This window comes from Geotrypetes seraphini, chromosome 17 (genome assembly GCF_902459505.1).
Source record: "Geotrypetes seraphini chromosome 17, aGeoSer1.1, whole genome shotgun sequence".
NCBI classification, from domain to species: Eukaryota; Metazoa; Chordata; class Amphibia; order Gymnophiona; family Dermophiidae; genus Geotrypetes; species Geotrypetes seraphini.
Window position 1 is genome coordinate 26,615,297 of NC_047100.1, and position 24,881 is coordinate 26,640,177.

The following is a 24,881-nucleotide window of genomic DNA, read 5'->3' on the forward strand; positions in this document are numbered from 1 at the left end:
GCAAATACGTCGTCTTGCATGGGGAGGGACTATGTGGAAAAGTGATATGTTCAATTGCTCACAGTTGCTTCTATTAAAACCATTAAATGTATTTTGCCTTTACTTTTTGATTTACCCTCATATTTACTACCTTTACTTTAAAGTAGATGAACATGGAGGTCACACTATGTTATCCAAGTATTTGTCAAGCATGGTTTGCTAAAATTGTAATCAATGATTTGCTGATTCATTGGCCACTTATGTACAGTGTTCTACGTTGTATGAAAGTCCCTGTGCTTCACCAATGAAAATTGGCTGAAAGGAAGCACGCATACATTGTAAACAATAAAATCCATGCTTTCTGCAAGGTGTGCCTGAATGTACAACTGCTCATAGTTTCATTAAACAGTTCCTTTCTCTCCAAGCATCGCATTCCAGTTTAAAGTCCATCCTAAGACTCATTTATCCCTGATGCTACTCTTAATCCATTACTCCTCAAGATACCCTGGAGACCTGTTAGTTCAATTTCTTATTGATAAAGGCCGGCAATAGCCCATAGATTTCCTGTCTCAGTGCACAAGAGGTCCTATTGGACAGATTTCATATACAGAAGTGACATGCTTTTAAACACAATATGCTCCATGGGGCCCATTCAGCTGCTGCGTTGAAGTGAGTTAAATGGCAGTCACTGTTTCCATGGGGAACGACAATGTTTGGTCATTGTAAACTCTATTTCCCCTGCACTAACATTTATTTATAAATGTCATGACTAGGAAATCCAGATGAAGATTTTAAAAAAAACCTTGCTTTTGACTGGGACATAGGGAACGCAAAATGAGGAGTGGGGGTAGATTTATAAAAGATGTTTGTGTGTGTAAATCCTAATTTTACATGTAGAAAATGCCTTATATACAAAACTGCAACTGGTAAGAACATAAGAATAGCCTTACTGGGTCAGACCAATGGTCCATCACACCCAGCAGCCCATCCTCACGATGGGCAATCCAGGTCACTAGTAACTGCCCAAAACCCAAAGAGCAGCAACATTCCAGAATCCCAAGAGTAACAAAAGATTCTAGAACCCCAACGAGTATCAAGATTCCAGGCAGAATCTCAAAGAACAGCAAGATTCCGTAACCCCAACAGTAGCAACATTCCATGCCACCGATCCAGGGCAAGCAGTGGCTTCTGCCATGCACACAAATACGTGTGGTCACAAGAAAGCACCTACTTACATGTGTACTACATGTAGGTGTTTCCAGGGGCATAGTTTACAGAAGTGGAGTTTGCCCACTCCTCACCAAACTAAGCAAAAAAGCTACACCTAAAGGGTGGTCACATTCCAACTACAACAAAAAGGAGGAAGAGAGACAAGCAATCCAGATATACTGGGAGATAGAGGTGGCCAATTAAAGTTGGTCAAAAGATCATCGTAAAAATCAAAGACAGCCCACAGTATAATAAGGAGTCCTTGGGTTGAGTCCAGAAAGAGGGAAGGAATAAGTTTCACCCCTAAAAATCATGCTAATGGGATTAAAAAAAACTAGGAGCTTATAAACTGGAAGAAGACTGGAAGAAAAACTGGAAGTGGAAAGAAAATGAGTCAAATTACAGCAAAATGTAAAGTTAAAGTTCTGTCCTCAACTGCCTAAGCCTCAAATGCTTTAAAATCCTAAGTAGCAACATTCTAGAGCTCAGATTGTGATGTCATAATGCCTCATTCCACCAATGCCTAAGCTCCGTCCTCATCTGCACAAGCCTCAAACACTTTCAAATCATAAGTCGCAACGTTCTAGAGCTCAGATTGTGATGTCATAATGCCTCATTCCACCAATGCCTAAGCTCCGTCCTCCTCTGCGCAAGCCTCAAACGCTTTAAAATCATAAGTAGCAACATTCTAGAGCTCAGATTGTGATATCATAATGCCTCATTCTGCCAATGCCTAAGCTCCGTCCTCATCTGCAGAGGTCTCAAACACTTTAAAATCATAAGCATTTGAGGCTTGTGCAAATAAGAACAGAGCCTGCAGGGATGGAGCAGGGACAGGGACGGAACTTGTGGATACAGGACAGGGATGGAGATAGATCTCACAGGGACAAGTTTGACGCTGTGTCATTCTCTAGTTGAAGGACCAAGGTAGCCTCAAACAGAGAAGGAAGAGGAGACCTCAGGGAGAAAGCCCACCTGAGCTGAATAGAACCCACAGAACCAAAGGGCAACAAGTCAGTTTTGGCCTTAAAATGCTACTACAAAAATGATTGGCCAAGGACAACAATGAGCCACTAGGAATGCAATGAGTGACAATGTTATCACTTATTAATGGATTCCCTATGGTTCATCATTGTCCATGGCCAACTCCTTGTTCTTTCTGAGTGTTCATCTCTCTCTATTGTGCCTAAAAATGTTACTGACTGAGAGAGGCTGAAGCAGTAAGTTTAGAAGGACTCTTGAGGTGGTCAAAAGAGGTACCTTGTCTTGGGGTGATTTTCCAAATACTTTCTATTTCCTTTCATATCCATGCACTTGGACAGTTGTAAAATTTGTAATTCAAACTTTAAGAAAAATGTGACTTGGCTATAATATGGAATTTTGTGGAACCCATGTGATCGAAGAGAGAGACCAATACAACGGCAGGCAATGGCATGCCCAGCAAGGACAATCAGGAACCAAAGCACTGAATCAATAGACAATCTCCGCTCAACTTTCCTCAGGTTCGCCCCCATAGAAAAAGGCTTCAGTTGTCTTGTTTGGCTTCAAGTCAAAGACATTATTTGGCAAAAGTCTTGAAGGGACTTGCAAATGACAACGCATGATTACCAAACAGCCCAGATCAAAGCCATTCTGAGCAATGAAAAGAAACTTTCTTATATTAAGTACAATTCACTATATAAACTTCCTCTCCTAGTGTTCATGTCGCTATTCAACTTTACCATAAAAGCAATCACATTATAAACCTTTATTTTTTTTTTTAAATCAAATAATCTGCACACAACCTACAAGAACCAAAAAGTACACTTGGCTCCATCAAACAAAATTTAAGTTTACATTATACAAACATTCCAATGCTACTTCCTCAGAACAGTATATCAATAAATGCTAGCCACTGCAAACTGACAATGACTTTTTTCTTCCCTGTAAGAAAAAACACTCTCAGTGGCCTGCTAGGTTTTTTTTTTTTTTCCAATCCATGTGGTGAATCTGTCAACAATTTATTAACCTGAAAAGTCAGAAGCAGGAAGAAGTTTGGTCAAGACCAAGGAATGGTGTTTGTCTTGGAAGGAAGTGCACGAAAGTACAGTCTCCCGAGTGCAGCCCCCTTAGTGAGGCTGCACAGTTTGTATTCCCAGTATCATGTAATCAAGTCCATCAACTTTGATTCTGGAAAGACCTTCTGGTATTTTTCATGTTTGGCACTTTTGTTTTCATAGTTTCTATTTAAATAAAACATATTGAGGGGTCAATACACAGACAGCAGTTCCACTCTCTGAGCCGCCATGACAAATGATTTTTTTTGTCCAATTAAGGGGCTCTCTCTCTCTCTCTCTCTCTCTCTCTATATATATATATATATGTGTGTGTGTGTGTGTGTATGACAGTTCTATAAGTGGGTGCCAACTATGAATGTCTAAATGTGTCTTGTGTGAAAGTAATGTACAGTATTCTATAACATACATGTTATCTAGCCAGTAAGGGGAGGATTCAACAAATGACGCTAAGCGCATTAGGACATGCTAACTGCTCAAGACACCCATGGGAATATAATGGGCATCTTTAGTGCTCTTTAATCCAACTCCCCCCCACCCCCCCCACTCACACACTAAATTCCTTATGTTGGGACTGTTTGAAATCTACCAGATTCTGAGAAGATAACTATACTTTACCTAAAATGGTACTTAAGAAAAAAAGTTATTATTCTTATTGATTGATAGCTCTGAAAGACAGAGAAGAGGTAGATTTGATTTATCTGTGCAAAGAGGTTAGTTAGACTGACAATACACAAATTTACTCCATCTTCAACCATCTCGTGGATTTTCATGACTAGATATACTCATGGTCCTAATTTATTCGAGTTGGACTTTATCTTTATATTGAAAGGGTTTCTTTATTTGGGGGAGGGGAGGGGTCAAATCACATGCCTTTATAGGCCATTAGTTTGCTACAGCCCTGTGTACAGTTCGGAGAGTACATTTATAGAAGCCATAGAGCTGTTGTAAACGTTTACACCTATATTTTATTTATTTGGTTTTATGTCCCGTCCTCCGGCACTCTAAAGCCGTGCTTACACTACTAGTATTCTATAAGGACACTTGTGTGCACAAACCTTATAGAATAAGCTCACTACTAGTAATATTAGGCTGTCTAAATGGAGGCGCACTACTATAAGATTGTCCCAGTAACCCTTTATGACGACACCCTTGATGTTTTAAGTTCATCTTTATTTGATATACCGTCAAGGGATGTGCCATCTCGGTTGTTTACAATAATTAAATATTCATAGAAGCATTGCAAGAAAAGGTCTACAAATTTCAATAGTAAAGAAGGAAAAGAAAATGGTCAACACAATAATCACACTGGAGAGGAAAAGCAAGATAAAACTACAACAGATGGTGCAGACTTGGTGCTCAAACATAGGCCCCTCAAACCGGGCAAAGAAACAAAGGAGAAATGTCAATTGGACGACTCATACTCTTGTCGTAAACTCTTGGTTCTTTGTTTGTATCATAAATAAGATATAAACAAAGAACCAGCAATAGCTTTTTATATACTGCACTTATAATGTTCAAAAATGCTCGGAGACGTAGACTGGAGACCAAAAATGGAGTCTCGACTTCTTCAATCATAGCACTTGTGAAGACGCCCAAGTCAAAAGGTCCTGGGTATATCTTTTTTTGCCCTGGTAATATCTTTTGGATATCATAAATAAGCCAGCAGGGAGGGCATGCCACAAAGATGGACCCAAAATATTAAAACAGAGACAACTGAAAAATATTCAAACAAATTTGGCGGAATGAGGGAATCCGCAACGATTTTTGTTGTTAATATTTTATTCTGAGGCAGATTGTCTTAGATACAATACTTTCTTCTGCCTCTTTCAAGACCCGCTACACTCCCTCAGCTCCCACTACTTGAGAGAATTGTGGTATCTTTTTACTACTAAAACACACAAAAAAGATATATATATTACTCACCAGAGTTGGGCTAAACACCCCCGATAAACATTTCATCAAAAAGTGGAGAAAAAGCCTAAAAATTCATGTGTGTCAGCAGCCAACAATAAAAAATGATATACTATCATAGGTAAAAAAAACTCCACCACCACTGAAATGTAATTATCAAAAGGGTAAAAAACCCATCACTGTGCACAGGAAAAGAAAACCCAAAAAGTTTTACTTAGCTTAGGATCCATGGTCCAAACAACGCCGTGGATGAAGAAGTCTGGCCAGACAAGATGACAACAACGGCGCTCGCATGATGAACAATCCAAAGACCATGTCCATCCAATTCGAATTCCAACAAGTGCCTTGATTCGCCTTCCAAGGGGCATCTTCAAGGAATGTAATTCAGCTGAAAACTCTGCTCCCGTTCCGTGCACGTCAGGACAAGAAATAGCCGTTGATTAAAAAGAACACGAAAATTCCACTTCCGGAGGCACTCCGGGTCATGGCAACCGCATCTGATCCAGATGAAACGGAACCGCTGATGACGTAAACATACTCCATACTGTCAATCATCCAAAGAACGCGACCCATTCTACCTGCTGGTTAAGTCCGTTGGGCCATAAAGTGTCCAGATAAAAAATCCAGCGCTGTTCATGCTGATATAAAAGACGCTTCACAATGCCCCTGCGCAATGTAACAGGGACATGCTCCAAAACAAAACAGTTAAACTCTTCAAAACTGTGCCGTTCTTTGACACAATGTCGGGTAAGGATGTCAATTTCTTTTTTGTGTACTATATTAGACTGGTGTTCAAACAACCGTGTCTTAAAACTTCTAGCAGTATGGCCAATGTAAGAAAGCCCACAAGGGCACGTCATCCCATAGACCCTTCCTATCTTTTCACACGTGGTCCAAGAACGTAACTTCACTGCACTTCTGCCAGGAATCAGTGCCATGTTGCCCTCCTGCATGACATTACAAGCCGCACAAGTGCCATATTGCAAATGTGCGGCTTGTAATGTCACAATAGCTTGATTGTCCTATACTTAAGAAGATAAGAATAGTCTTTCTGGGTCAGACCAATGATTCATCTAGCCCAGTAGCCCATCTTCACGGTGGCCAATCCAGGTCACAAGAAACCGGCAATAATCCAAATAGTAGCAACATTCCAGAATCTCAAAGAGTAAATAAGATTCTGGAACCCCAAAGAATATCAACATTCCATGCTACCAATCCAGAGCTAGCAATGCCTTCCCCCATGTCTGTCTCAATAGCAGACTATGGACCTTTCCTCCAGGAACTTGTCCAAATCTTTTTTTTTTAAATTGGCTACTTTAACCACTGTTACCATATTATCTGGCAACGAATTCCAGAGCTTAACTATTCTTTGAGTGAAAAAAATATTTTCTTCTATTTGTTTTAAAGGTATTTCCATATAATTTCATTGAGTGTCCCCTGGTCTTTCTACCCAAGGACCAGATTGAGAACCACTGCTGTAGAGACAGCACTCACAGCCCCCGGGGAAGATGACAGGGATGCAGACAGGCCTCAAGTGTTGCAATTGTTTTCAGGCTATCCCTACTATACAGTATGTGCATACAATGGAGATAGTATGTACGCAGATCTCACGCATGCATTTTCTCTAGGGATATCTTGAAAACATGGCATTTGCAGCACTCAGGGCCTGAACTTTTACCTCCCTGCAACAGGAAGTCCTCACTGGCCAGATAGGTACAAGAATACTTGGTTCTGAAGATCACTTGATCTGCAGCCCCCCCCCCTGCTGAAGACTGTCACTGACATAACTGAGCTAAAGCAGTAATGGGTGCTGAAAATAAATTGGGTAGTTGTGAAGACTGGTGGTTCCAGAGGCCCAGTGAAAGTCAGTCTCAACCGAGTTTGAAATGTAAAAGTGGAACCTGCTAAGTTAAAAAAAAAAAAATTCAAATTTGGTTAAAAGTGTGCTGTGTTTCTAAAAGTGCAATGCTCTTGAGGCAATTATCTGATGAACTAGAATTAAAGTAAAAAAAATGTCTTTACTAAGTTCGTAGCAAAATTTGCTGACACAAAAACCATTTTCCCACCTCCTCCATCCAAAACAAATTTGCTAAACATTAGAAGGGCAATTAAAGCCTTTCTCGCAGTAGTCAGAGAAATAAGCAAAGCTGAAAGAAAGCCAGAATAATCTGGTTCTAAAACACAGCTAAATTCAGTAATATTTACTTTTCTCAGTTTTTGAACTGCAACTTTTAATTCTATGTTGGGAATATTCCTCTGGAGGAATGTCACCAGCCTCGCATCAAAACACAGCGTAAATTAACTCATTTTGATGTGCATCCTTTTCAAAAGCAAAAGTTCTTCTCGAGACCCACATACCCCTGACAGATCTTATGGCGGATCTTATTGTCTTGCACTCCCCTACATTAATCAAAGCTGCAACCCCCTGTTGTCTCTGCACTGTGAATCAGTATGTGCCCCCTGGCAAAGAATGAGCAAAAAAGTCAACAGGAATTAAGTTTCAGTGCAACTGTTTACTCAACTGTGGCCTGCAGTTATTGAAATGTTATCCGTGGTTTTGTGTGACTACTGCAGTAATGAATTCAGCGTGGCTCTGATCCTTTCGCCAGCGATGTTCCCACTTCAAGTAAAGACCTGTAGGAAGAAGGAAAACCAGGCAACCTGAAGCCAGTTGCACTTAGTAACTCAGGCATTTCCTTTCAGCTGTTTAACTGTGTCAGTTAAGCATTACTGGGGGAGGAGAAAAGAAAATACCGATCCACGCTGCATCTTGCTTCTTTTTTTTCTCAATGCCACCGCTGGCTGGGCCTGTCTGAAAAGGATTTGCATTCAGCCCACTGGCCTGTCCCAATAAAGAGGCAAGAAATCTTTGAAACTGAGAGCAGGCTCGGATCTTTCTCGCAAACATTTAGGGTTCTAGGCCCTCACCTCGCAAGCAGATTGTCTGAAAGAAAACATTCAGGCTTCTCCTGAATTCCACTCTCCTTTCTTTCAAAAACACAGCTGCGCTAAAAACCAGCCGTGCTATCAGCAAGAGCCCTATTCCATGACTACAGAATCTCTGGAATTCTAATCTAACACAGACCCGCGGTTTTAGCGTACACCCCTCTCCACAGGTGAAAGCTCCAAAGCTTGCTGCCAAACGACATGCACCATGAGAATTGAGGTCGATTTGCCAATGCCGATAAAGTGATGCGATCTAGGGATACAGTGATTTTCTTCCTAGTGCTGGAAAGATCACAGGCTCTGTGCAACGAGGAGAAAACTCACAAATGAAACACTGCAAAGAAACCTTCTATTATCCTGCCCATTCCTGTGCCTTCGTTTGGACACGGAGCGGCTATTATTTATTTATTGGGGAGTGTGTGGTGCAGCAGTTGGAGCTACAGCCCTAGCACCCTGAGGTTGTGGGTTCAAATCCCGCACTGCTCCTTGTGACCCTGGGCAAGTCACTTAATCCCCCAGTGCCCCAGGTACATTAGAAAGAGTGTGAGACCGCTGGGACAGATAGGGAAAAATGCTTGAGTACCTGAATAATTTGTAATCTGCATAGAATTGTAGGATATGCAGAATATAAATAAATAAATATTGAGATTTATTAACCGCATTTATGAAGAGATTCACCTAAGCAGGTATAATTCAACATAAAGCTTACAATTTTGTTAACAGCAAATCAGTAGTAAAACGACCAAATATAAACATAAATAGAGCGAACGAGAGACAGAGTTAAATTCAGTAAATTGAAACTTAATAATAGGACTTAATAGGGCACAGGCTGTTTCTAAATTTAAAATTGGGAGCGCTGCATAGAAGTAAACAAAGCTACGAGCAAGAAACAGCGTTATATATAGCCTTGATTGGAGTCTCAATCCATTTCCTGTTGCAAAAATTCCCAAATTAGCCATCTCCCATGCCCCTGAAAGTCCTGTACAAATTTGCAAAGTTCCACAGCACGTTTAGATGATGTTCAGCTACAGGGCGACACAACACACAAAAACAACAATCCAAACAGATATCGCAACCATCTAACAGGCCTTTCCTCCTCCTACTGAGCCACAGTTAAAAATTGCAAAAATTAAACGCTTGCCTCATACGGGTTTCTTTTGTGTCAGACCAATGGTCCATCTAGCCAAATGGTCTCTAATTCGCGGCCCGCCAGGTACTATTATGAGCCCCTCAGAATTATAAAGAACAATTCTTTACGGAAAATTTGTGCCTTAAGTATCTGGCGGTTGCGTCTGCAACTGCCTTCAGCTCTCACCTCCTCCAGCACTGGACACACGCACAAGCTGCACGGCCTCCAGTGGTTACCTTACGTTCTGGAACGTTGCCCGCCTCACTGCTGTGACCTCACGCAAGTGCTTTCCTGCGTCTGTACGCGATTGTGAGGTGGAGCGACGACTCTGCCCAGGAGGACAAAACACCTCTGGTTGAATGAGCCCGCACCGCACGGCGGGCACCATTTCAGGCAGGGTTCAAGGCCAGTTTAAAAGCCCACCTCTTTGAGAGTGCTTTCGACTCCTAACTCCTCTCACCTTGGGTTCTGCATCCCCAATCCTATATGTCATATCTGCCTGTCCAAGTTAGATTGTAAGCTCTTCTGAGCAGAGACTTTCAGCGCTCTATAAGTGATAAGTAGTAGCAGTCAAGAAGCCTCTGAAGACTTCTTTCTTTCTGATGGCACATTCGCTGGTGTAATGGTAGTAAAGGCAAAGTGCAGATAGGTTTTCACCGAAATAGTTGACAGTTGAGATGAGCTTCCGGTACAGGTGATCGAGGCCAGCAGCGTGCCAGATTTTAAGAACAGATGGGATGCTCATGTCGGATCTCTAAGAGGGGATGGGTCATCAGAGTGCGATCTCTCAAAGGGTAGCTAGGAGGGTGGGTCAATAGAGTGGGCAGACTTGATGGGCCTTGGCCCTTTTCTGCCGTCACTTTCTATGTTTCTATGTTTTCCTGCTTATTTTTATGGCAGATGTTGATGTCACATTTGTATAAATTTTTACGGATGTTTTATTGCAATCCTAGTGTTTAGGCAGAGTGTAAATTAAATAAAATAAATGCATAAAAATGAAACATTATGACCTGGATTCTATAAGCGGAGCTGTCGTCGTTGTCCAGCTAAAAACGGCCTGCAGTCACGTGTCAATCACGCATCGGCACCGTTTATAGAACCGTGGCTTTATTTAATGTAGGCCAGGGTTTTCAAGGCCTGAACTTCTGGCACCTGCATTTCATGTGCATCGCGGCTACGGAGGTGCTTTAAGATGCTTAACGCCACTTTCAGTGTTAGGCATCGTAAAGCGCCTTCATAACCGCGATGCAGGTGGTTGGGTTTTTTAGGTGCCAGTAGGCACTACATTTAAAAAAAAACCCCACAACAATGCTATTACTCATTTTTAAATGGCATTTTCCGCCAAGATGACTACTGGTACCTAACTCACGGTGCCGTTTGTAGAATATGGGCCTCTGTGCTCCCCAGCATCCACTGCAAGCCATAGAAATGATATTGAACTTGGACCACAGTATTAAAAAAACCAAAACCCAACCAAACGCTCCCAAAATTAGGTTTAGTGAAGTATGTTAACTATGCACTAACACCGTTAACGCACTATTACTAAATGGGACGTTGCTAAATAACACACAATTAACATGGCAGTTGATTTTGCCAATCTAACCCCGAATGCAATGTCTTTAAAACACAACCAGGGGATTGAGGGATACGGATAGAAGTAAGAATAGGTTTTTTTAGGGCAGGGAACACTTGACAGGTCATGGACCTGATGGGCCGCCGCAGGTGCGGACCGCTGGGCGTGATGGACCTCTGGTCTGATCCCGGTGGAGGCAACTTCTTATGTTCTTATGTATAATTTTCTGAGTTAACATGGGTTCAATGGGTTTCAGTAGTGTGCATCTCAAAAATGCTATCGTCACCTCGTTTCCTGCATCATTTACAGGGATACTTGTTTTGTCTGGGGTTGTTTTTTTTTTTATATATATATATTTCTCATACAAGGGTAATGCCACTAAGTTTCAAGTTTATTTTGAATTGATATACTGCCTAATGTACAATCTAAGCCATTCACATAAAATTACACTAAAATGTAGATATAAAGGGGTATTAACACAAACAATCAAAAAAAATGCATGCCTTTTCAATGCATGCCTAAGAATGCATAAACACATGCCTAGGAATGCATGCCTTTTGGAAAGAGTGTGTGCTCCTTGAAAAGTGACTCTGCTTTGCAAATGGTGCTTACTTTTAATAGCATACAAAATAAGATGTTAACAAATTATACGAGGACGCACAACATATAATATGTTCATATAATGATTCAAAATGTTGTGTGATCGTGGCATCGAGGTACCCCCCTCTTCAAACCCAGCATGCACCCAAAAAGAGGAAGAAAAGGCTTCAAACTAATGTAGCAGTATATAACCAAAAGGTGCAAATCAAAACGGCTTTTGATACTTTCACTGGCAAAAAAACTCCCTCACAGGACAGCTGGTCTCAGCGTGGCTGTATTGTTTGTTCCCCTGATGAGCCAAACATTGGTGAAACAAGGCCACTTGTTGGGAAGATTGGAGAAGACGTGACAGCGTTGGAGCTCAAGTCGTCTTTTGTTAGCTAAGTCCTTGAACGTGCCTCCGGGTGGCTTTGCCCTTTTCTAAACCTGAGCCGTTCTGTGAGGGAGTTTTTTTGCCAATGAAAGTATCAAAAGCAGTTTTAATTTGCATCTTTTGGTTCTATACTGCTACATTAGTCTCGGGCTTTTTCTCCCTCTTTTTGGGTGCATGCTGGGTTTGAAGAGGGGGGTACCTCAATACCACGATCACACAACATTTTGTGGCAAATCTCATGTTTTGTTTAGTTTCTCCTTTTTCATTTGAAAATGCCATGCAATGCCACTAACATTTCCAGGTTTTTTTTTTTCCAAATGAATGCACAGAGCGCACAGAGTCGACGAGTGAACTTCTGCCTTGTCTCTTCTGATGAACCGCTGAGGAAAAGAAACCTAATCTCCACACTCCACCGCGGCTACTTAAAACCATTTCAGTTTCTTTTGTCTGATTTTACTGCATGTTTGCAGGGTTCGGGTCACAGTACCTGCTGTTGCTGGAGATGCGTTAAATCAGCAGCACTGACTTCGACTGAAGGTGTTTCGCCGTTAGATCTCACTTCCCGCAAGCTGCACTCTAGCAAATGATTGGCGCTACTCGCTCCATTCTGAATGGCTGAACCGTTGCTTTTTGTCTCAGTTCCAGATTCTTGCATCATGACTCAAAACCCTAAAATGCAAAATGAGAGAAAGCAGCTGTTAAAACAGTTGTTCTTTGCGAATATACATGCCCCGCTTTAAATTCTGCACAAAATGTAAACATTCAGAATTCACTCTCATACAATTTAGCTAATTTATATACATTTGCTTAATTTGCTATGAAGTCAGTATTCAACAGGAGAGGCATTATATAATTTTAAACAGGTAAATTATCCATTTGAAGTTATGTGGATTTTCAACAGTTCCAAATGCGCAATATAAACAGTGTCACTGAAAATCCACTTATATCTAACGAATCCATTTACCGTATTTTCGCGGATATAACGCGCACCATTGTAAAACGCGCACAGGGGTATAGCGCGCAGAAATCACGATGATATGTACAAAAACTTTTCTATACCGCGCTCAGGCATATAACGCGCATGCTGCCCGACTCTCCTCTGGCCACCCCGACTCTCCTTTCGCTCTCCCCGACTCTCCTCTGGCCACCCCGACTCTCCTTTCGCCCTCCCCGACTCTCCTCTGGTTGCCCCGACTCACCCTGACTTTCGGTGCACTGCCCCGACTCTCCTCTGGTTGCCCCGACTCACCGTTCACCCGCCCTGACTTTCGGTGCACTGCCCCGCCTCTCCGTGCCTGTCCCCCTTGAAGTCCTGTCCCCCCTTGAAGGTCTGCCTGTCCCCCCTTGAAGGTCTGCCTGTCCCCCCTTGAAGTCCTGTCCCCCTTGAAGGTCTGCCTGTCCCCCCTTGAAGTCCTGTCCCCATCCTGAAAGCCTGATGCCCCCCCTCGACGTCCGATTCTTCTCCCCCCTCGGCAGGACCACTCGCACCCCCACCCCGAAGGACCGCCGACTCCCCGACAATATTGGGCCAGGAGGGAGCCCAAATCCTCCTGGCCACGGCGACCCCCTAACCCCACCCCGCACTACATTACGGGCAGGAGGGATCCCAGGCCCTCCTGCCCTCGACGCAAACCCCCCTCCCCCCCAGCCGACCCGCGACCCCCCTGGCCGACCCCCACGACCCCCCCACCCCCCTTCCCCGTACCTTTGGAAGTTGGCCGGACAGACGGGAGCCAAACCCGCCTGTCCGGCAGGCAGCCAACGAAGGAATGAGGCCGGATTGGCCCATCCGTCCTAAAGCTCCGCCTACTGGTGGGGCCTAAGGCGCGTGGGCCAATCAGAATAGGCCCTGGAGCCTTAGGTCCCACCTGGGGGCGCGGCCTGAGACACATGGTCGGGTTTGGCCCATGTGCCTCAGGCCGCGCCCCCAGGTGGGACCTAAGGCTCCAGGGCCTATTCTGATTGGCCCACGCGCCTTAGGCCCCACCAGTAGGCGGAGCTTTAGGACGGATGGGCCAATCCGGCCTCATTCCTTCGTTGGCTGCCTGCCGGACAGGCGGGTTTGGCTCCCGTCTGTCCGGCCAACTTCCAAAGGTACGGGGAAGGGGGGTGGGGGGGTCGTGGGGGTCGGCCAGGGGGGTCGCGGGTCGGCTGGGGGGGCGGTCGGAGGTTCTTGGGGGGGGCGGTCGTTGGAGGGAGGGGGGTTTGCGTCGAGGGCAGGAGGGCCTGGGATCCCTCCTGCCCATAATGTAGTGCGGGGTGGGGTTAGGGGGTCGCCGTGGCCAGGAGGGTTTGGGCTCCCTTCTGGCCCAACTACACAAAGTACGGGGAAGGCGGGTGGGGGTGTCGTGGGGGTCGGCCAGGGGGGTCGCGGGTCGGCTGGGGGACGGGCGGAGGTTCTTGGGGGGGGGGCGGTCGTTGGGGGGAGGGGGTTTGCGTCGAGGGCAGGAGGGCCTGGGATCCCTCCTGCCCGTAATGTAGTGCGGGGTGGGGTTAGGGGGTCGCCGTGGCCAGGAGGGTTTGGGCTCCCTCCTGGCCCGATATTGTTGGGGAGTCGGCGGTCCTTCGGGGTGAGGGTGCGAGTGGTCCTGCCGGGGGGGGGATGTATCGGACGTCGGGGAGTCGGCCGGGCAAGAGGGCTTGGGCTCCCTCTTGCTCCGATCGTGGATGCGGGTGCGGGTGGGAGCGCGTGCGAGCGGTCGTTCGGGGTGGGGGTGCGAGCGGTCCTGCTGGGGGGGTGAATCGGGCGTCGGGCGGGGTGGGAACTATGTTTAAAAACTTTTCTATACCGCGCTCAGGCATATAACGCGCGAGGGGTATGCGCGGTACGTAAAATCACGTATAACGCACGCGTTATATCCGCGAAAATACGGTAAATGGTTAGATCTGCTATTAGGTATTTTATTAAAGTGCATTAAACACTTAAGGCCTGATTCTATAAACAAAGCCTAAACGCGTCTACATTTTAGGCGTCGCTTTGTGCGATTCTCAATCAACTGCTAGACGCCACTTGTAGAGGTTGCGTTAGGCGTCGATCCATTAGACCAGGCCTAATTTACTATCTTGCATGCCTAGCGAAGCCTAAGTTTACCACGCCTATTTTCAGATAAGCATCGTTAGGTGTCGGAAGGTGCCTTACCTTAGGAGTTGCAGAACTCTTAATTCATTTTTTTTAAAGCTATGCCAGTTAACTTCAATGGAACGGTCAACTACCAAGCCATTTAAGCTAATTCACATAATTTGGGTTGTGTGCGGATTTTAGTTAGGTTTCGCTAGGTGTCCGCGATCAGGGCACCTATCGACGGCTAACAAAGGCTGAGTTTATAGAATCTGGCCCTTAGAAGGGGGAAATTCTATAACTGGCGCTAAAAAAATGGGCACAAAAAATATCAAATCTGCAACCACAGGGTGCAGAGGTTGCAGCCCTAACTACTAGGCCACTCCTCTTGTCCTTATTGATTGGTTTTCTAAATCTTGGTCATATTTAAAACCAGTAACTGTGGCTGTTTAGAAACTTGATTAGCCAGATTTGTGTTTATATTCTAAAAATTTTTTTTTTTAACCCAAATTAGTCATCTGCATCACTGCCAACAGCGTGAGTGCTTTTAAGCAACGACCTTCACAGTTCTGCAAACAACTTTCAGTTCCATACATCGCTCATTATTTCCTCGTTTCCTCCGTCCTGAAGCAAATACCTTTCAAGGATCACAGAAACCATGATTATATATTGCTTTAATTGTGCCTGATTGCGTCTATATGCTTTGAGATGCAGGAAATCCCCAACATGCAGTAAAGGAGTGGTGTGCGATTTTCCCCAATTTATGTGCATTAAATGACAGCATTCTGCATTGTTCCGCATGCAGAGCGTGCAAAATCCATACAAATGATCTCTATTATGCAAACTGAACACAACCTCCACTACTCGTGGAAATATAATGCTAGTTTAACATTGGTGCTATTTTTCTTGCCTGTGAGATTCAAGCCACTTAGACACAGCCCAGAGCGCATGGGCGCAATCTTACAGGAGCCAGAGCTTTTCAAAATGAATGTGTCCCTCCTCAGAAATCCTCTATAGGCCCCCCCAGGGCAACCCTTATCAATCCCGAGCGGTCTAGGAGATGTGGAGCAGGAGTGGTTCTGCGTCACCAGGTTCATAATGTTACAGCAACCACTAGTCCTTTTACTAGGGCATGCTAGCTGTTTTAGCGTATGCTAAACACTACCACGTCTATAGAATATATAACTTTTCTAAAGCCTTAGTAAAAAGACGCCAAAGTTCTGATTTTGAGTCACAGAATACCAAATGATTGTGACATCACTAATGAGGTTGGCTCTTAGGCATTGGTGGAATGAGCCATTGTGACATCACTGATGAGGTTGGCTCTTATTGGTGGAATGAGGCATTATGACATCACAATACCAGCTCTGGTTATCAGAGGTTGAAACTTTTCACACTATTTATTTAATCAATTTTCTATACTGCTCTCCCAAGGGAGCTAGTAATGGTTTGCATGAATTTATTCAGGTACTCAAGCATTTTTCCCTATCTGTCCCGGTGGGCTCACAATCTGTCTAATGTTCCTGAGGCAACAGGGGGATTAAGTGACTTGCCCAGGGTCTTAATGTATATTTTCTGTAAACCGCTTAGAACCTAACGGATGTAGCGGTATATAAGAAATAAATTACATTACATTACATTACATTACAAGAAGCAGCATGGGTTTGAACCCACAACCTCACTAGATTGCAACATGCTGCTGATCATTTGCAAACTGCTGTAGGCCAATGGCAAACTGCCCAAAGTTATGTGCCAGGATGATGCATACAACTTCTGTTAAAGAATACTAGATTTAGGCCAGCGTACATGTTTACGCCTAAATGTATGAAGTTAGATACATAAAGGCAACCCGCACATGCCCCTACCAGGGGCACTTCCCTTGGAGCTGCACACACTGGAATTTGAACACACAACATAGAATATAGTCTAAGAGCAGTTATGTATGAAACTGCCAATTAGCATCAATTAACGCCAATTAAGGCCAATTACATCTAATTAATCTATTAAGTTACACACACAATTGACCAAGTATTCTGTATGCTATGTGTGCAACTTTTCACATTAGTCAGTAATTTGAGCACACAATATTTTAGAATTAGGGGGATGGCTTTTAACTACCCAAATCTGATTTCAGTAAATTATTTGGGAATTAGTTTTATGCTTTGTCCAGGCTGACTGTTTAACGAATGCAATCGCTTTCTACGCACTTATGACTGCTGGGTGTCAGGCCAATGGGAATAAAAACTGAAAGCAAAATGTACAGTATATTTTTCTCTCTCACGCTCGGTGATGGTGAAAACATTGCATGAAATAAAACAGTGTGTCTGCCTTCATACTTCCAGGATTTTTTTAAGATAACAGAAAGTTCACTCCTAACTCCAAGGCACTTAATGAAGGTTTACCAAGCCAGGCAGAAGTAAATTAACTTGGCTGATCAATTATTTACATGAAGCAGAAGAAATGCCCTTAAAGAACTTGGTCCCATCATGAAAGGATGTGTAAATTAAAGTAAACGCAGATTGAGAAAATGTATTTCTACTTCTGTGGGGGGGGGGAGAGGGAGGGAAGAGGAAAGACAACGAGAGAGAAGAAGGAGTAAATGGTAAAATCAATTGTCGTAAGTGAACTGCTTATATGTTTATTACCCTCCCAGTCCCGAGATGATTTGTGCGCATCAACACTGCCATTTCTTTGGCACAAGTTTTTTTAATCTGAAATTCAGAATGCAGCTGAAAGCGTGTCCACCGCAGAGATTTGACAAGAGGGTCTCTGATAATTTTCACCAGTTGGATTTTTGTCTATCGGTTTCCAATATATGTATACTTTTTGGGGGGGGGGGTTCTTTTGTTTTTAAACACATCAGTTTGTGCATAAAATCCCAACCTGGTCTGCCTGGAATATATAGTTCTAATTAAATGAACTAGAAAAAGAAGCAAATCAACACAATTATCAATATTAGTGTTTGCAGGAATTCAGAGGCATTTGTTAGAGCACCTTAAAAAAGTTAGGGGCCCTAAAAAGGCTTATGTGCATACTAATTGAGCATTCCTCTTTTTTTTTTTGCGCTGTTCATTGGGGAGGGGGCATGGAAGCATTATCCAGCTAGTGCATTTGGAATAGCATGCAATACGGGTTACATTCTATAAACATTAGATGACACTAGGTGCTGTCACCTAGCAACACCTAAGTTTGGGATCCGCACCTAACTTTTATTTTTTAATTGGCTTAATTAGTGTAATTGATTACACCGGTTTTCAGCCAATCAAAAAATACCCATTAAACAATTTAAGAATCTGGCGTCAAAGTTAGGATGCCTAGCGACGCCTAAGTGGAGGTGCCCTCCTACGCCTAAGGATGCCTATCTGAAAAAGTAGGCGTGGTTACAGGCGGAGACTAGGCGTGGTTGAGTTAGGCATCCGACAAAGGTGCCAACAAATTTAGGCGAGTGAAAAGTTGGCCTAATGGAGCAGCGCCCAAGTCAAGGATGCCTAGCGATGCCTAAGTCCGCTTAGGTACCACTAGGCTTGATTCTATAAATGGCACTGTTTTTTTTTTTTATTGAGAACTGAACCAAGTGGCGCCTTCAGTGTAGACACCATTTACAGAATCCGACCATAAGGGCCTGAATCTTTAGGGTGTAACCAAAGTTGTGTGAACAAATCTTAATTGTTTAACAAGCCAACCAGCACCAATAATTGGCAATTAACAAGTACTAATTGGTGCCAATTATAGAATATGCTTAGAAAGCTGTGTATGTAGACTTCTCCCTCCAAATTCGTGGGTTTAGAACTTGCAACTTTGGTTATTCATGAGTTTCTAAACCCTGACCCACCCCCACCTCTCGGACCTCTTCACACTGTACTTGGTGGCCTAATGGTGATGCGGGGCAGGAGCGATTTTCCTATACTCTTGCCCCATGCAGAGCCGTCAACAAAAATGGCTGCCATGAGTTCCCACTGTAGTCTCATGAGACCATGAGAACTCATAGCAGCCATTTTTGCTGACGGCGCTACACAGGGCAGGAGCATAGGAAGATTGCTCCTGCCCCGCTTCACTGCTAGACCACCAAATAAGGTGTGGAAAGGTCCGGGAGGCAGGAGGGTGGCAGGGGTGGATCAGAGTCGGCCTTCAAAGTTATTCATGATTTTTCCATATACACGGGCTGGCTCTGCCCCTAACCCCCGCGAATATGGAGGGAGAAGTGCAAATTGTAGTGTGTGGATCTCAAAAGGGGGGCAAGCAGTCACTTCCTTCCCCTGGGAACACTTACCTTTGACATGGCTAAAAGAGCATGTGGTAATGATTCTTGCACATGCTTTGGGCCAGACAGTTTTCACATAAACAGGTTTCTCTGCCAAACTGGTATTCACTATTTACCCAGGTAAACGGCTTTGAAGAAGTTCCACAAATAAATCAAAACAAATATTTACTAGGGAGATCATGGAAATCGCCAACTGTCGAGTAGCCTCCTCCCTACACATCCAGGACTGGAGCTGAAAGTCCCTGCCCTAGTGCCCTAATCCCACCTTCCCTTTTCAAATGTGAACAAAAGAGTTTGTTCCGACATTCAAAGGATGTTTTGGTTGTTGCAAGGTCCGGCACCATCTTACACAGTACAATGTGAACCTATCAGTCACATGCACAAAAGCTTTTATTTATCCCAGATATGTTATTTTGACAAATATTTGTTGGCAAATATATTTTAAAGTGAGTTAATGCAAGCAACTGACTATATAAATATCTGCCTCTATACATATTTACCTATATCTGTTTACACATGCAGACAGATTATAAATGCACAGCAAGACCGAGCTGTTCCTGTCGTAATACAAATGTGTCTGCATTAGATCCTGTTACAGATATAACAGGGCAAGTGTAGAAGTGTTGATTCTAACTGGATGTGTATTACACTTCAGTTAAAATGTAGGTGCTTATCAGGTCCTAACTTAAGCCACCTAGCTATATGGATACCAGCTACATATCGCCGCCCTATGTATAGCAAAGTGGAATGCCCTCACTTTTTACATGACCATTCAATTATAATATATTTTTGAATCCATGGGCTATTCTAAGTGATAAGTGTTGTTTACTTGCAGGTAAACAACAAAAGTTTTCCTTGATTTACTCTTGAAGCAAAAGATATCCACAAAAATGTGTCCTAATTTTTTCACATGACTGTACCTCCACCACAATCACTGAAGCACTGCTCCATGAATCCACCACCCCTGCTGGGAAAGTTGCTGCCCATTCTAATCATGTGAAGAACTTCATGAGATCTTCTAGAAACTCCTTCCACTAAAACAAGGTTTCCTTCAGTGCAAGATACATCTGTCTTTATGGTATATGATTTTTCCCTTTAGGGGACCACAAAAAGTCTAAGGGCTCCTTTTACAAAGGTGCGTTAGGGCCTTAACGCACGGAATAGCGCGTGTTTCTCAAGTAGCGCGCGCTAATCTAGTGCGTGCACTAAAAACGCTAGCGCACCTTTGTGTGTTCATGGATGTCAGTTCATGGACTACAATTAAATGTTAACAAGACAAAGATTATGATTGTGGGACAAAGCGCTGAGAAAAATCTAGTAAGGAAGCCGCTCACAATCTATGTAATGTACCTGGGGCAATGGGGGGTTTAAGTGACTTGCCCAGGGTCACAAGGAGCAGTGTGGGTTTAAACCCATAACCTCAGGGTGCTGAGGCTGTGGCTCTAACCACTGCACCATACTCTCCCCTCTAGCGACTAGCAACTTAGAGCCAAAACGGGTTTAGACGTATTTGTTTATTATGCCCCTCCACGTCTTGTATAAGAAGAGAATATTTGTCAAGACTTATATGTTATGGTTTTGTTTTATGAATGTTTTGATATTTGGAAACCGCTTAGAGCTTATTAAGAGCACAGAAATATTCTAGTGTCTCAAAATCCTCCAACACATCCCCCTTTCTCCACTTCTCTAAGGTAGTGGTTTTCAATCCAGTCAAGCCAACTAGATTTTCAGGATATCCACAATGAATATGTATAAGATAGGATTTGCATGCACTGCCTTTTTCATATGCAAATCCTCTCTCATACATCAATGTGTCTACCCTGAAAACCAGAGGACTGGGTTGACAATCACTGTTCTAGGGCTACATAAATCCTCAACGCTTGTCATCATAGGGCTTCTGCTGCCCTCAGTTTTTGCAGCTGTTGCTAGACTGTCTTTACAGGCACATTCTGAGGCAAGATTTAAGAAATGCAGTAGCGTCTATGTAATTCTGGGACGATTGGGTGACATTTTCATATATTTGCAAAAATTAAGTTGTTCTCAGATATTTGTTGTATGATGTTGGCTATCAAGATGGAGAGAGGATCTCGGGGTGGGGGCAGGGGGAGAGGATGAAGGCAAGTTTTGGGGGTTGGGATTAAAGACTGGGGGCTCAGCTAGCAGAAGGCAGAATGGCATGCAGAGGGATAGAGAAAGACAGTGAATTCTGGACCAGAAGAGGTACGTTTCACAATAGGTATGAATCAGGGAGGAAGTGCCCGTTCTCTTTGCCTCTTTTCAAAACACCAAACCCTTCTCTCACTAACTCATACTCAATAGCCACTCCAATATATGCACACACACACACACAAAACCCTCTTCCCTCTCCCTCCCCATTATTTCAATCCTCTCCGATAACACAGGATTGGTAATAGTAGAACCGTAGCAACGTGGTGCCTTGGGCTACAACTTTCTCCTCTGCTATTTCGAGTGAAGGAATAGCCTACAGGTTAGAGCAAGTGCCTCAGCACCCTGAGGTTGTGAGTTCAATTCCCACTGAAGCTCCTTTGTGATTCTGGGCAAGTCACTTAACGCTTTCATTGCCCCAGGTACAAAATAAGTTTCTGCCTAAATATGTAAACTGCTTTGATTGTAACCACACAGAAAAGCAGTATCTCAAGGTCCTTTACCCTTTACAATCAAGCTATTGTGACCTCATTGATGAGGTTGACTCTTATTGGTGGAATGAGGCGTTATGACATCACAATCTCAGCTCTGGTTACCAGAGACTGAAACTCTTCACACTAAGGGGGGAACTTAACAACTTAAGACCACTGGAAATGGAGGAGTGGCCCAGTGGTCAGAGCAGCTCCTTGTGACTCTGGGCAAGTCACCTAACACTTCACTCTTCACTGCCCCAGGTACAAAATAAGTATTTGTCTAAATATGTAAACTGCTTTGATTGTAACCACACAAATAAAAGCGGTATATCAAGTCCCATCCCCTTTACTTGGGGATAATGTCAGTTTGACCTTCAAAGGCAACTCTGCAATTTGGTGCCCACATTTATGTGCCCTGTCTGCATGCAAAATTACAGATTACAAGCACTTATGCATGTACACATATACTTATTGCAAAACAAAGAGATTCACCCAAAGCGCTTTACAATACATTGAATCAGGCTCCAGTATTTACCCTAAGTGTCCCGGCAGGCTCACAACCTAACTGCGATACCCGAGGCAATGGAAAGTTAAGTGACTTGCCCAGAGTCACAGGGAGCAGGCTGGGATTGAAGCCACAACCTCAGGGTGCGGAGCCAGCAGCTCTAACCACGAGGCCAACCTTACAGAATATTGTAAGTTATCTGCTGCATTTTGGAGGCTGCGGTTACACCAGGTCTATGGCTGACACAACACCTGCAGCACGAGGTTTCCAAGTTTATTTAAATATCCCACACCAAGAGCAAAGCCTTCTGGGTGGCTTACAATCTAAAAAGGGTTATTGGGGTGGTAGAGAGGTGGGTATAGAAGGTTTTGGGGATGTTTTGGAGGGCTCACCATACAATATAAGGTTATGGAGAAGTGCACAGTTCACAATGCCCCCTAAAGCGTCCCACTGGTCAGTCCATTGAAATGCTGGCCCCTTCCACATCCAAATGGAATTGTTTTGGACATTTTGATTTTCGAAAATAGCCAGAAAAGATAGTTGTCCTCAGGGCCAGGATGTCTAGATAGATCGTTTTTGAGGGGAAAACAAAAAAGTTGGATGTTTTGCAGTTTTGAAAATGGTTCCTTTTGCCACCCCCAATTTTTGGACGTCTTGCAAGAGATCTCCAAAGTCAGACTTAGACGTCCTATTGAAAATGGCCCCCCCTGAGCCACTAAGCTGGCCCAGGAATACATTTTTGAATCCTGTAATTACACCAAATGGGTGCCCTGGGCTTAAGACTCAGTAATTGCTGAAGTCTCTCTTCAAATTTTATTTTGAATTGCAAAAGGATCTCGCAAAGTAAGACAATGCTAATAAATGTTTATGTTTAAGTTTATTAAAAACTTTATCTACCGCATAATAGCCAAAAGAAAGATCCAAGGGGTTTACAATATATATTACAAAACAATTTAGAAAAGAACTCCATTCAAGAACAGAAAAGGAAGGAAATACATAAAATTCTATGACAATCAAATATCAAATAATAAAAATTAACTAATTAATACAAATCATAAATTGGTAGAGCATCACTGGTTAGTTTTACACGCTTCTCTCTGAAAGGCAACCACAATGTAGAGTGAAGGGGAGTGTGTGGTGCAGTGGTTAAAGCCACAGCCTTGGCACCCTGAGGTTAAGAACATAAGCAGTGCCTCCGCCGGGTCAGACCATAGGTCCATCCCGCCCAGCAGTCCGCTCCCTCGGCAGCCCGAACAGGTCACGGCCTGTCTGAGTCACCAGAAGGGGCCCCCTTGCCACCTTGGTTTCCCATTGAGTCCTATCTTCCCATCGAAGTCCTAACCCTCCGGTCTTGCACATGCACGACCTGGTTGGATTTCTATACTTATTACCTGGTTAGCTTTCTATACCTGTGTTACATCCCAGCACCTCTCTCAGTATCCCACGATCCCCCTATCCCTCAGGAATCCGTCCAATCCCTGTTTGAATCCTTGTACCGTACTCTGCCTGATCACTTCCTCCGGTAGCGCATTACAAGTGTCCACGACCCTTTGGGTGAAAAAAAACTTCCTTGCATTTGTTCTGAACCTATCTCCCTTCAGTTTCTCCGAATACCCCTCGTGCCTGTTGACCCCTTCAGCCTGAAGAATCTGTCCCTATCCACCCTCTCTATGCCCCTCATGATCTTGAAGGTCTCTATCATATCTCCCCTGAGCCTCCTTTTTTCCAGAGAGAAGAGCCCCAGCCTATCCAACCTCTCGGCGTATGGGCAGTGTTCCAGCCCTCTTACCAGTTTCGTTGCTCTCCTTTGGACTCTCTCAAGTACCGCCATGTCCTTCTTGAGGTACGGCGACCAATATTGAACGCAGTATTCCAGATGTGGACGCACCATCGCTCGATACAATGGCATGATGACTTCCCGCGTCCTGGTTGTTATGCCCCTCTTTATGATGCCCAGCATCCTGTTGCCTTTTTTCGAGGCTGCTGCGCACTGTGCAGATGGCTTCAGTGATGCATCCACCAGCACACCCAAGTCTCTCTCAAGACTGCTGTCTCCCAACAATGCCCCCCCCAATTTGTAGTTGAACAACGGGTTCTTTTTCCCTATATGCATGATCTTGCATTTTTCCACATTAAAGCGCATTTGCCATTTGTTTGCCCAGTCTTCCAGCTTGTCCAGGTCCCTTTGCAGGTCCTCACACTCCTCCCTGGACCTAACTCTGCCGCACAGTTTGGTATCGTCTGCAAATTTTATAACCTCACACTTTGCCTCCTTTTCCAGGTCATTGATAAATATGTTGAAGAGTAACGGCCCCAGCACCGATCCCTGTGGCACACCGCTCGTGACTCCCCGCCAGTCAGAGTATTGTCCCTTTTACTCCGACCCTCTGCAGTCTACCCGACAACCAGTGCTCGATCCATCTGTGCACATCCCCTCCCACCCCGTGGTTCCACAGCTTCCTAAGCAGCCTTTCATGTGGCACCTTGTCGAAAGCCTTTTGAAAATCAAGGTAAATGATGTCTATAGGTTCCCCATTGTCCACCCGACTGCTTATTCCCTCAAAGAAGTACAGAAGGTTCGTTAAGCATGACCTTCCCTTACAGAATCCATGCTGGCTTGTTCTCAGTAGGCCATATCTCT

General features: G+C 44.0%; 1 protein-coding gene across 8 annotated transcripts in view; it reads right to left on the bottom strand.

Annotated features, from left to right (window-relative positions):
- FOXP1 (forkhead box P1) overlaps positions 1–24,881 on the bottom strand; it is an 825,883-nt gene that overhangs the window by 343,600 nt on the left and 457,402 nt on the right. For all 8 annotated transcript variants that reach the window (XM_033926373.1, XM_033926372.1, XM_033926366.1 and 5 more), the window contains one exon: positions 12,265–12,446. In XM_033926373.1, coding sequence (XP_033782264.1) covers positions 12,265–12,435 — 171 coding nt within the window. In that variant the 5' untranslated portion in view covers positions 12,436–12,446. The remainder of the gene's footprint in view (positions 1–12,264; positions 12,447–24,881) is intronic.